A 12,198-nucleotide genomic window follows, 5' to 3' on the forward strand; every position below is an offset into this window, starting at 1 on the left:
AATTTGCCTATATCACCAAACTTGGTGGTGTGGCAAACAGTGAGGATGATACCAACAGACTGCAGCATTACATAGAAAGTCTGGCAGAATGGCAGACAAGTGGCTGATAGAATTTAATACAGGGAAGTGTGAGGTCTTGCATTTTGGCAGAAGGAACAAGGAGAAGCATTATACAAGGAATGGCACAGTTTCAAATTGTGCACAGGGACCTGGGAGTTAATGTGCATAGATCCCTGAAGGTGGAAGAACATTTTGCGAGAGTGGTTAGCAAAGCATATGGAATCTTGTGCTTCATAAATAGAGGTTTTGAGGGAAACAGTAGAGAAGTTGTGCTGAACAGTTATAAAGCGCTGGGTAGGCCACAACTGGAGTGTTGCGTCCAGTTCTGGCCGCCAAACATTAGGAAGAATGTAAAGGCCCTTGAGCGGTTGCAGAGAAGATTTACAGAATGGTTCCAGTGATGGGGGATCTTAGCTACAATGTCAGGTTGGAGAAGTTGCACTTGTTCCATTAGAGCAAAGAAGGTTGAGGGGTGAATTGATAGAGGTTTACAAGATTATGAAGGCTTTGGATATGCTAGACGGGGAAAGGCTGTTTTCTCTAATTGGTGGTAAAAGGAATAGAGGACACATATTTAAGGTTTTGGGCAAGATCTGCAGGGGGATGTGAATAAAAACTTTTTACGCTGCGAGAAGTGATGACCAGGAACTCACTGCCGAAGGAAGTGGTGGAAGCAGAGACACTCTATGTTTTCAAGGGGAGACTGGATAATCACTTGAGGGAAATAAACTTGCACGGCTACGGGGATGGAGCGGGGGAATGGTCCTGACTGAATTGCTCTACAGAGAGCCGGCACGGACTCGATGGGCCGAATGGCCTGCATCTGTGCTGTATGCGGCTATGAATATGACTCTATGACGCTATGAATCTTTGACACCTGTTCCAAATCCTTATGTTCTTACGTAGAGTAGGGTTATCAGAAATGTTAAAGTGTCGTTATCACCTCTAATGTTAGTTTATAGGCCATCAACAATAATGTTAGACGAGGGTTGCCAGCAAAAATGTTAGAGTTGTCTGACCACCAGCAATGATAGTGTAGACTCGCCATCGGTAACATTACTGTTCGGTCACCACAAATAATTTTAGATTAAGGTCACCTCCAATGACACTAGTATATAGTCATCAGAAGAAAAGTTAGAGTGGTGTCACTACCAGTAACGCTAGAGTATAGACCTCACCAGTAGGATAACAACCAGCAATGCTAGAATAAAGTCTTCAAAACTTATATCAGTGTACGGCCATTACCATTAATGTTAGAGTAGGGTGATCACCATTAAATTTACAATAAGGCCACCACCAGTAATGTTAGAATAGTGTTACCACCAGTAATGTTACATAAGAATCACCACCAGTAATGGTAGAGTATGATCACCGCCAGTAATATGAGAGTACGGACAACTGCATTAATTTTAGAGTAGAGACACAAACAGTAATGTTTCGGTAGGGTCACCACCACTTATGTTAGGGTAGAGTCATCTCCAATATAATTAGAGTAGAGTTGTCAACATTAATGTTGCAGTAGGGGCATTACCAGTAAAGATACTGGCCTAGAAATTGGGTTTTGGCGCAGCCAGGGCTTTAGCGCCGGAAGTTAGTGCCGGCGCTAATCCCCCTGCGCGCGCCAAAAATTCAGTAGCGCCGCGCCCAAACGGCTGCCGGCGCTACTGGAGGGTTTCAGCGCCTCCCAATGGGCACTACCTGCCCCATTGCGGCGCTGTTCCGGCGCTGCGGCGCCCGATGCGGTGCGGCAGGCTGGGGAAGTGCAGGCCTCCTCCTTCCGTTAAGGAGGAGCTGCCTGCACCCGGCCGCGGCCCGCGCAAATCTCTGCAAAAATGAGCCCGGCACCTCGGACAAGTGCCGGGCTTGCATCTGTTCCGCGGGGGGGGGGAGAAATCCGGGGAGGGAGCTGCGGGCAGGCGGCCGGCGGGAAAGCGGCCGGCCGCCGCGCCACCTTAAAGCACCGGCGCAGACTCCGGCAGCACTCGTTTGCCGGAGTCTTAGTTGCGGCTGCCACTGGCGAGGCGGCCGCAACTGAATTTCGGCTTGGGGCTGGGTTACCACGGCAAGCGGGACGCTGCGCACACCGATGACGTAATCGGTGCCGGCGCATCGCTACCGGTCTACCGCGGCGGAAGGGCCCCAGGCAATTTAGGAAACGGCGCCAATTGCAGCGCTAGGCCCTCTAGCGCCGCAAAATCGGCGCTAAGGGCACTGAATTTCTAGGCCACTGTAACATAGAAACATAGAAACATTGAAGATAGGAGCAAGAGTAGGCCATTCGGCCCCTCGAGCCTATTCTGCCATTAAATTAGATCATGGCTGATCATCCAAATTCATTACTCTGCCTCTGCTTTCTCCCCATATCCCTTGATCCCTTTAGCCTTAAGAAATATATCTAACTCCTTCTTGAATATAATTAATGAATTGTCCTCAATTGCCTTCTATGGTAGAGAATTCCAAATGATCACCAATCTCTGGGTGAAGAAATTCCTCATCATCTCAGTCATAAATGGCTTACCCCTTATCCTTAGACTGTGACCCCTGGTTCTGTACTCCCCCACCATCGAGAACATCCTTCCTGCATCTAGTCTGTCTAGTCCTGTTAGAATATTATAAGTTTCAATGAGATCCCCTCTCATTCTTCTAAACTCTAGCGAATACCAGCCAAATCGACCGAATCTCTCCTCATACATTATTTCTGTCATCCCAGGTACCAGACTGTTGAATCTTCGCTGCACTCCCTCCATGGCAAGAACATCCTTCCTCAGGTAAGCAGACCAAAACTGTACAGAATACTCAAGGTGTGGTCTCACCAAGGCTCTGTACAACTGCAGCAAGACATCCTTGCTCCTGTACTCGAATTCCCTCGCTATGAATGGCCACATACAATTTACATTCTTAGCCGCCTGCTGCACTTGCATGCTTACCTTCAGGGACTGGTGCACAAGGACACCCAGGTCTCGTTGCACTTACCCTTTTCCCAATCTATTGTTGTTCCGATAATAATCTGCCTTCCTGTTTTTGCCACCAAATTGGATAACCTCACATTTATCCACAATATACTGCATCTGCCCAATCACCTAATCTGTCGAAATCATACTGGAGATTCTCTGCATCCTTCTCACAGCACACGCGCACACCCAGCTCTGTGTCGTCTGCAAACTTGGAGATATTAGATTTAGTTCCCTCTTCTAGATCATTTATATATTTGTGAATAACTGGGGACATGGCAACGATCCCTGTGGTACAGTCATCACCAGTACCGTTACATGTTATTTCACCTCCAGTAATATTAGAGTAAGGTCACTGTCAACAAAGTTAGAGTAGAGTCACCACCAGTACTGTTAGTGCAGGGTGTCCACCAGTAATATAGGAGTAGAGTCACAACCAGTAATGTTAGAGAAGAATCAACACCAGTTATGTTAAAGTACCGCCACCACCAGTGATGTTAGAGTAGGGTCTCCAACATTAATGTTAGAGTAGATTCAGCACCATTAATGTTAGATTAGGGTCAGCACCAGTAATGTTAGAGTAGGGTCACCAGCAGTAATGTTAGAGTAGTGTGACCATCGGTATTGCTAGAGTAGGGTCACTCTAGTAATGTTAAAATAGCGTCAGCAGCAGAAATGTTGGAGATGAGTCACCAAAGTAATGTTAAAATAGGGCCACCGCCAGTAATGTTAGACTAGTGCCACCGCCCGTAATGCTAGAAACATAGAAACATAGAAACATAGAAGATAGGGGCAGGAGTAGGCCATTCGGCCCTTCGAGCCTGCTCCGCCATTCAATGTGATCATGGCTGATCATCCGAATTCAGTACCCTGTCCCTCTTTTTCCCCATATCCCTTGATCCCTTCAGCCTCAAGAAACATATCCAACTCTTTCTTGAATATATTTAATGAACTGGCCTCCACCGCCCTCTGTGACAGAGAATTCCACAGGTTCACCACTCTCTGGGTGAAGAAATTCCTCCTCATTTCAGTCCTAAATTGCTTACCCCTTATCCTTAGATTATGACCCCTGGTTCTGGACTCCCCAGCCATCAGAAACATCCTTCCTGCATCTAGTCTGTCCAGACCTGACAGAATTTTATAGGTTTCGATGAGATGCCCTCTCAATCTTCTAAACTCCAGTGAGTATAAGCCCAATCGACACAATCTCTCCTCATAAGTCATTCCTGCCATCCCAGGTATCAGCCTGGTGAATCTTCGCTGCACTCCCTCCATGGCAAGAACGTCCTTCCTCAGGTATGGTGACCAAAACTGCACACAATACTCAATGTGCGGTCTCACCAAGGCCCTGTACAACTGTAGCAAGACATCCTTGTTCCTGTATTCGAACCCTCTTGCTAAGAAGGCCAACATACCATTTGCCTTCTTAACCGCCTGCTGCACCTGCATGCTTACCTTCAGCGACTGGTGCACAAGGACACCCAGGTCTCTTTGCACTTCCCCTTCTCCCAATCTATTGTCATTCAAATAATAATCTGCCTTCCTGTTTTTGCCACCAAAGTGGATAACCTCACATTTATCCGCATTATAGCGCATTTGCCATGTTTCTGCCCAATCACCCAACCTGTCCAAATTGTAGTGGAGTTTCCCGACATCCTCCTCGCAGCTTACCCTCCCTCCCAGCTTTGTGTCATCTGCAAATTTGGCGATATTACATCCAATTCCCTCGTCCAGATCATTAATATATATTGTGAACAGCTGGGATCCTAGGACCGATCCTTGCAGTACCCCACTAGTCACTGCCTGCCTCTCGGAAAATGACCCGTTTATTCCAACTCTTTGCTTTCTGTCCGCCAACCAGTTCTCTATCCAAGTCAATACCTTGCCCCCAATCCCATGTGCCTTAATTTTGCACGCTAATCTCTTATGTGGGACATTATCAAAAGCCTTCTGAAAGTCCAAATACACTACATCCACTGGTTCTCCCTTATCTATTTTACCAGCTACATCCACAAAAAATTCCAGGATCGGCAAAAAGGTAGGGGAGGTGGGGTAGCATTGCTGGTAAAGGAGGGGATTAATGCAATGGAAAGGAAGGATATTAACTCGGATGAAACGGAATCTGTATGGGTAGAAATGAGAAATAGCAAGGGGAGGAAAACGTTAGTGGGTGTGATATATAGGCCTCCAAATAGTAATATGGAGGTGAGGGAAGGCATAAAAAGGGAAATTAGAGAAGCGTGCGATAAGAGCACAGCTGTCATCATGGGTGACTTTAATTTACATATTGATTGGACTACCCAAATTAGTAAAAATTCTGAGGAGGAGGAATTCCTGGAATGTTTTCGGGACGGTTATCTGGACCAATATGTCGAGGAGCCGACTCGAGATCAGGCCATTTTAGACTGGGTATTGTGCAATGAGAAGGGACTTATCAGCAATCTTCTTGTACGAGGCCCCTTGGGTCAGAGCGATCATAATATGATCGAGCTCTCAGTCGAGATGGAGAGTGAGGAAATTGAATCAGAGACTAAGGTCCAGAACTTAAATAAAGGGAATTACGAGGGTATGAGACGGGAATTGGGTAAGATTGATTGGGTGGTGTTTCTGGGGGGATTGACAGTGGATAGACAATGGCAAGCATTCAAAGATAGAATGGAAGAATTCCAGAACATGTTTATACTGGTTTGGCATAAAAATAAACCTAAAAAGGTGACTCAACCGTGGATAACGAGGGAAATTAGGGACAGCATAAAATCAAAAAAAAGGGCATATCAACTGGCAAAAAAAAGCACCAGACCGGAAGATTGGGGGCAGTACAGTGTACAGCAAAAGAGGACAAAGGGATTAATCAGGAAGGGGAAAATAGAATACGAAAGTAAACTTGCAGCAAACATAAAGACAGACTGCAAAAGCTTTTATCGGTATATCAGGAGGAAAAGACTGGTAAAATCCCAAGTCGGTCCCTTGCAGTCCGATTCGGGAGAATATATAATGGAGAATAAGGAAATGGCAGACCAATTAAACTCATACTTTGGTTCTGTATTCACAAAGGAGGACACAAATAACCTCCCAGGAATATCGGCAAACATAGGGACTAATGAGAGGGAGGAGCTGACAGAAATTTGTATCTCTAGGGATATGGTGTTGGGTAAGTTGAGGGGACTGAAGGCCGACAAATCACCGGGGCCTGATAAACTACATCCTAGGGTACTTAAGGAGGTGGCCCTTGAGATAGCAGATGCTCTAAGGATCATCTTCCGGAACTCCATTGACTCGGGAACAGTACCCGTGGATTGGAGGGTAGCTAATGTTACCCCAATATTTAAAAAGGGGGGTAGAGAGAAAGCAGGGAATTATAGACCAGTAAGCCTTACATCGGTTGTGGGCAAAATGCTAGAGTCCATTATTAAGGATAAAATAGCGGAGCACTTGACAAATGGGGAAAGGATCGGACAGAGTCAACATGGATTTACAAAGGGTAAATCGTGTTTGACTAATCTGCTGGAATTTTTTGAGGAAGTAACTGGTAAAATAGATGGGGGAGAGCCAGTGGATGTGGTGTACCTTGACTTCCAGAAAGCCTTCGATAAGGTTCCACACAAAAGATTATCATGCAAAATTAAGGCTCATGGGATTGGGGGCAAAGTATTAACGTGGATAGAGAACTGGCTGGCGGATAGAAAACAGAGAGTTGGAATAAACGGCTCGTTTTCGGAGTGGCAGGCAGTGACCAGCGGGGTGCCGCAAGGATCTGTCCTGGGACCCCAGCTGTTCACAATATATATATAAATGATCTGGATCAGGGAATTGGATGCAGTATTTCCAAATTCGCTGACGACACTAAACTAGGAGGAGGGGTGGGCTCTGATGAGGATGTCAGGAGGCTACAGTGCGATTTGGACAAGTTGGGGGAATGGGCGGATACGTGGCAGATGCAATATAATGTGGATAAATGCGAGGTTATCAACTTTGGGGGTAAAAACAGGAGGGTAGATTATTATCTAAATGGCAATAGATTGGGAGATGGGGAAGTGCAGAGGGACCTGGGTGTTCTTGTGCACCAGTCACTGAAGGAGAGCATGCAGGTGCAACAGGCGATTAAGAAGGCAAATGGTATGTTGGCCTTCATATCAAGGGGGTTCGAGTATAGGAATAGGGATACCTTACTACAGCTGTACAAGGTGCTGGTGAGACCGCATCTGGAGTATTGTGTACAGTTTTGGTCGCCCCATCTGCGGAAGGATGTTCTTGCCATGGAAAGAGTGCAACGGCGATTCACCAGGCTGATACCTGGAATGGCGGGAATGACCTACGAAGAGAGATTAAATAGTTTGGGCTTGTACTCACTGGAGTTTAGAAGATTGAGAGGGGATCTCATCGAAACATATAAAATTATGGCAGGCCTGGACAGGCTGAATTCAGAGAGAAAGTTTCCAATGGCCGGGGAGCACAGAACCAGGGGCCACAGTCTAAAAATAGCGGGCAAATCATTTAAAACAGAGATGAGGAAGAATTTCTTCACTCAAAGAGTGGTGAGCCTGTGGAATTCCCTGCCACAGAGGGCTGTGAAGGCTAATTCAATAAATATTTTCAAGAGAGAATTGGATATATTTCTGTAGGCTAAGGGGATTAAGGGTTACGGAGAAAAGGCGGGGACGGGGTACTGAACTGGTAAGATCAGCTATGATCTCAGACGAAGATCAGCCATGATCTCATTGAATGGCGGAGCAGGCTCGAAGGGCCGAATGGCCTACTCCTGTTCCTATCTCTATGTTTCTATGTTTACTGATAACTTTAGAGTAGAGTCACCACCGGTAAAGTTAGAGTAGAGTCACTACCAATAATGATCGTGTACGGTCACCAAAATTAATGTTAGAATAAGTTCACCACCAGTAATGTTAGAGTAAGGTCACTGCCAGCAATGTTAGAGCAGGGTCATCACAAATAATGTTAGTGTAGGCTCACAGTCAGTAATGATTGAGTAGATTAACCAGCATTAATGTAAGAGTGGGGTCAGCACCAGTAATGTCATAGTACTGTCACCACCAGTAATGTTACAGTTGGGGCACGACCAGTAACGTTAGAGTAGGGTCTCCACCAGCAATGATAGAGTAGAGTCGCTACCATTAATGTTTGTGAAGGGTCACCACCAGTAATGTTAAGCGTAGAGTCACCAGCAGTAATGTTAGAGTAGTGTCAACACCAGTAATGTTTGAAGAGGTTCACCACCAGTAATGTTAGCGTAGAATCACCACCACTAATGTTAGAGTTGCTTCCCCACCAGTAATGTTAGAGCAGGGTCACCACCAGTAATGTTAGAGTAGTGTCACCAGCATTTATGTTAGAGTAGGGTCACCACAAGTAATGTTAGAGTAGTGTCACCAGCATTAATGTTGGAGTAGGGTCACCACCAGCAGTGTTTGAGTATGGTCACCACCAGCAATATTAGATTAAGATTACCAGCAATAATGTTAGAGTATGCCCTCATCAGTATTTCTGGAATTGGATTACCAGCGGTACTGTGAGAGTATAATCACCACCAGTAACGGTAGCATAGTATCAGCGCCATTAATGTCAACGTAGCGTCATCACCATTAATATCAAAGTAGGGTAACCGCCAGCAATGTTAGAGAGTAGTCATCACTAGTGATGGTATCGATGAATCATCACCAGTATTGTTAGCGATAAATCATTGCCAGTAATAATAAAGCGGAGTCATCACTAGGTAACATTACAGTAAAAAAAAGAAATTTAGGTTATGCAATAGATGAGTGAAGTTTTCACCATATAATTTGTGACCTCAAGAGCCTAACGCAGAGTCCAGGAGGGATGTTCCATTCAGCGTTCAGGGACCATGCGCAGGGCACATTCCCTCTGGGATTACTCTCCGTACAATTTCCCCACTGGCGGCCCGGCGCTCTGAAGCAGAAAATCGTCCCTTGTTTGTTAAGTGACTGTAACTAACGCCACTTATTGTGTAACCTGTTTTTCTGACCTGGGCTCCGATTGTTCTATAAATGGGGATCATTTACCGATCTCAGATACATTCCAGTCGAAACAGTAAAGCTGGACAGATTTTGCAGTTTTTAAAAAAAAAATGGAATTGCCAACAATTCTACAGGTAAAGCAAATTTATTACCCAGTTCTCGCAACCTTTGGGGCTCCGGGTAAGTCAATGTATTCTGTTGCCTAATAGGTGTTGTTATCTCAGTGTTAAAGTAACAGATTCCGAGAATGTATCATTGCTTAGTCATTGATCCACCGGGATCAGTCAGTGAATATTAGCGGGAACCCTATCAGTCCGCGGTGGCGCTGAGGCGCTCTTCTGGTCGCTCGATCGTTGCCACCGGAAGCTCAACTTTGCTCCGCTTACTGAGGGAGGGCGAGGCTGATTCCCCGGCCCCTCCAATTGTACAGCGATCATTAAAGAATGTGCTGCTTAGTATCCATGTTAATCATTTCATCTGTACCATTGTTCCCTGTCTACATTAAGTTGATAATTCCTCGTGTTGCAGCCAGCTCCACCCATCAGAGGACTGTGAACGATATTTAGAGCACTAATTGCCGCTCATGGAGCTGCTCCACTCCGCTCGGCTTAAAATAACCTTCGCGGCTCCACCAGCCCCCACGCTGTTACTGAGCAACTTCCTCGGGGCGATTATTATAAATATAAAAGGCGCAGAGGTTCGACCTTCATGGAATGTTTGTGTCTCAGCTGAATGTATTATTTGAATTCATACCTTTCCAATAACAGTTTCTAAATATATTGAATACAGCTGACATCTGATGCCGCTCCCGAGATCCCCTACGCCAATTAAACCGATGAGATTAAATGTAAAATTCCATCGATTGCTCGCTGGGGCCGCTGTAGTAACGCATCAAATTGGCTCGGTGCATCACATGGTCCCAGCCCCAAAGCGGGATGGTTTCAGTGCTCCACACAGCAAATTAAATATGTGTTTGGATGTATGTAAGGCAATCCGATTCTTTATTGTCTCTGAATATGAACAAGTTATAGGACCATTATAAGGTTGCCCTGTAAGGGAATTTAAACTGTAAATGTACAGTCCCTGCAAGGTATTGCGGCTTGAGCTGGACCGCAGCGTTAAAGTATGATTTTTTTTCAATTCGCTTATGAGAATTGGGCGACGGTGGCAAGGCCAGGATTTATTGCCCATTCCTAGTTGCTCTTGAGAAGGTGGTGGTGAGCCACCTTCTTGAACTGCTGCAGTCCATGTGGTGAAGGTACTCCCACAGTGCTGTTAGGTAGGGAGTTCCAAGATTTAGTCCCAGTGACGAAGAAGAATTGGCAATATACTTAATGGAGTCTCAATGGATTTCAAACGAAAGATTTCAGCATGAAACGTTAACTTTGTTTCCCTTTGCAAAGATGATGCTTATCCTGCTGAGTATTTCCAGCATTTTCTCTTTTTATGCATGAATATAATGTCAATGGCAATAGCGATGGAGGTTCAGTCAGAAGAGATGTATCATGAATGGCTGATCACCCGTTTCACATTATCGCCGAAAGTCAAATTTCCCTTCCGATGAGCCATCAGTTTCTGGGTGTCGGTGGTGATGGGGGTCTCTATCCATTACCATTGCCGATAATGAATAAGAGTGACCTTCCCAGCACCAACGTCCACCCAACGCCTTTACACAGTCTGACTGAAGTGTGCTGGAATGCCGGCGCATTCTCACTCCGTCGATATTGAGTGTTTAATAATTACTTTCGTTTGAAAAGGTATATTGTCAACGCTCGTCTATATAATAACACTGAGTAGGAACACATTAGTTCATCAGCCCACAAAACGCTGTAAGATTTATCCGAGTGTCCCCATTACTTACTCTTGTCCCTCTTTCTTACAGCGAACCTATTGACAATGGTGATTCTCTCCAGAGGAAAATGCGGCCTTTCCAAATGAATCTCGGTCTACATGGCGGCAATGGCAGTAGCAGATCTACTGGTCATGATCATCAATGTGATCGTATATCATATTTTGAGTAAACATTTCCCATATTCATTCCTGTCCTACACTGCCGTTTGTAAGTTCATGATGTACATGTCTTGTACCAACTTGGATATGTCGGTGTGGTTTACCGTCTCCTTCACATTTGACCGATTTGTAGCTATATGTTGTCAGAAGTTTAAAACAAAGTATTGCACAGTGAGAACTGCGGCCTCGGTTATAACAGCAATCTCTGTCCTGAGCTATTTAGAGAACATCCCCTATTGGTTTGCATATGAACACAAACTAATAATTAACAATGTTCCCTGGGGTTTCCGCCCCAGTGTGGCCTTTTTTTCATCGCCTGCAGGTGTAGCCTATTTCCGCTTACAAAATATTTTACTCCCATGGCTTCCTTTTGTTTTGATATTACTGTTTAATTGTTTGACAGTCAGACGTATTTTAATGGCCAGTAGAGCCCGCAGGGGACTCCGGGGTCACAGCAGTGAGAATCAGAGCGATCCAGAGATGGAGAGCCGAAGGAAATCCATCATTTTACTGTTCACTGTATCGGGCACTTTTGTATTGTTGTGGCTGACAACTGCCGTGAGTTTTGTAGTTAACAACCTGGCCGTTCATCACCGAGGCGATTATACATCTCCTGCTTACATCGCCTCTGAAACCGGATATCTTCTCATGTATTTGAGTTCCTGTACAAACACGTGTATTTATGCAGCTACCCAAACTAAATTCAGGGAAGAGCTGAAGAAGCTGGTGAAATCTACATGGAGGTTTGTTCCGAATTTGATTAAAAAAATGATAAAACAAACCAAAGCTGCCTGTCCTAACTAGATTTATATTCCATTTCAGAATGTCTGTCTTTCCGTTAGGAAGAAAATGGTTTGTTGTTGTGAAAAAAAACAGGTATCACAAAATATTTCTTCCACTGTGTGCCGTGTGCTTGATGTCTGCTGCTTTCCCCTGGCGAACATAATCGATTCCCTAAAACAGCGTAAATCCAGCTCAAGATTTCAAATAAAGCTGTTGGACTATAACCTGGTGTTGTGTGACTTCTTACATTTGTCCACCCCAGTCCAACTCCAGCATCTCCACACCAAGATTCAAAGAGAACAGTCATGACTGATCTTCAGCGGAGTAGAACATGGGGGTGTCAGCGTTACCTGCCTCACACCGCAGGCACTGGAATGCGACGCCCCCAGTTTAATTAACAGGTG

At 45.2% G+C, this 12,198-nt stretch overlaps 1 protein-coding gene across 1 annotated transcript; it reads left to right on the forward strand.

Moving 5' to 3' along the window:
- Positions 1 to 10,929: 10,929 nt before the first annotated feature.
- LOC147092634 (putative G protein-coupled receptor 139) lies at positions 10,930 to 11,970 on the forward strand. Its single transcript, XM_085975749.1, has one exon. It carries the CDS (start codon positions 10,952 to 10,954, stop codon positions 11,813 to 11,815), a length of 864 nt encoding a protein of 287 aa, XP_085831875.1. The 5' UTR covers positions 10,930 to 10,951; the 3' UTR covers positions 11,816 to 11,970.
- The last annotated feature ends 228 nt before the right edge of the window (positions 11,971 to 12,198 follow it).

Source organism: Somniosus microcephalus, unplaced genomic scaffold, assembly GCF_052327205.1.
Source record: "Somniosus microcephalus isolate GS21.2 unplaced genomic scaffold, FLI_Smic_1.0 unresolved_chr2, whole genome shotgun sequence".
NCBI classification, from domain to species: Eukaryota; Metazoa; Chordata; class Chondrichthyes; order Squaliformes; family Somniosidae; genus Somniosus; species Somniosus microcephalus.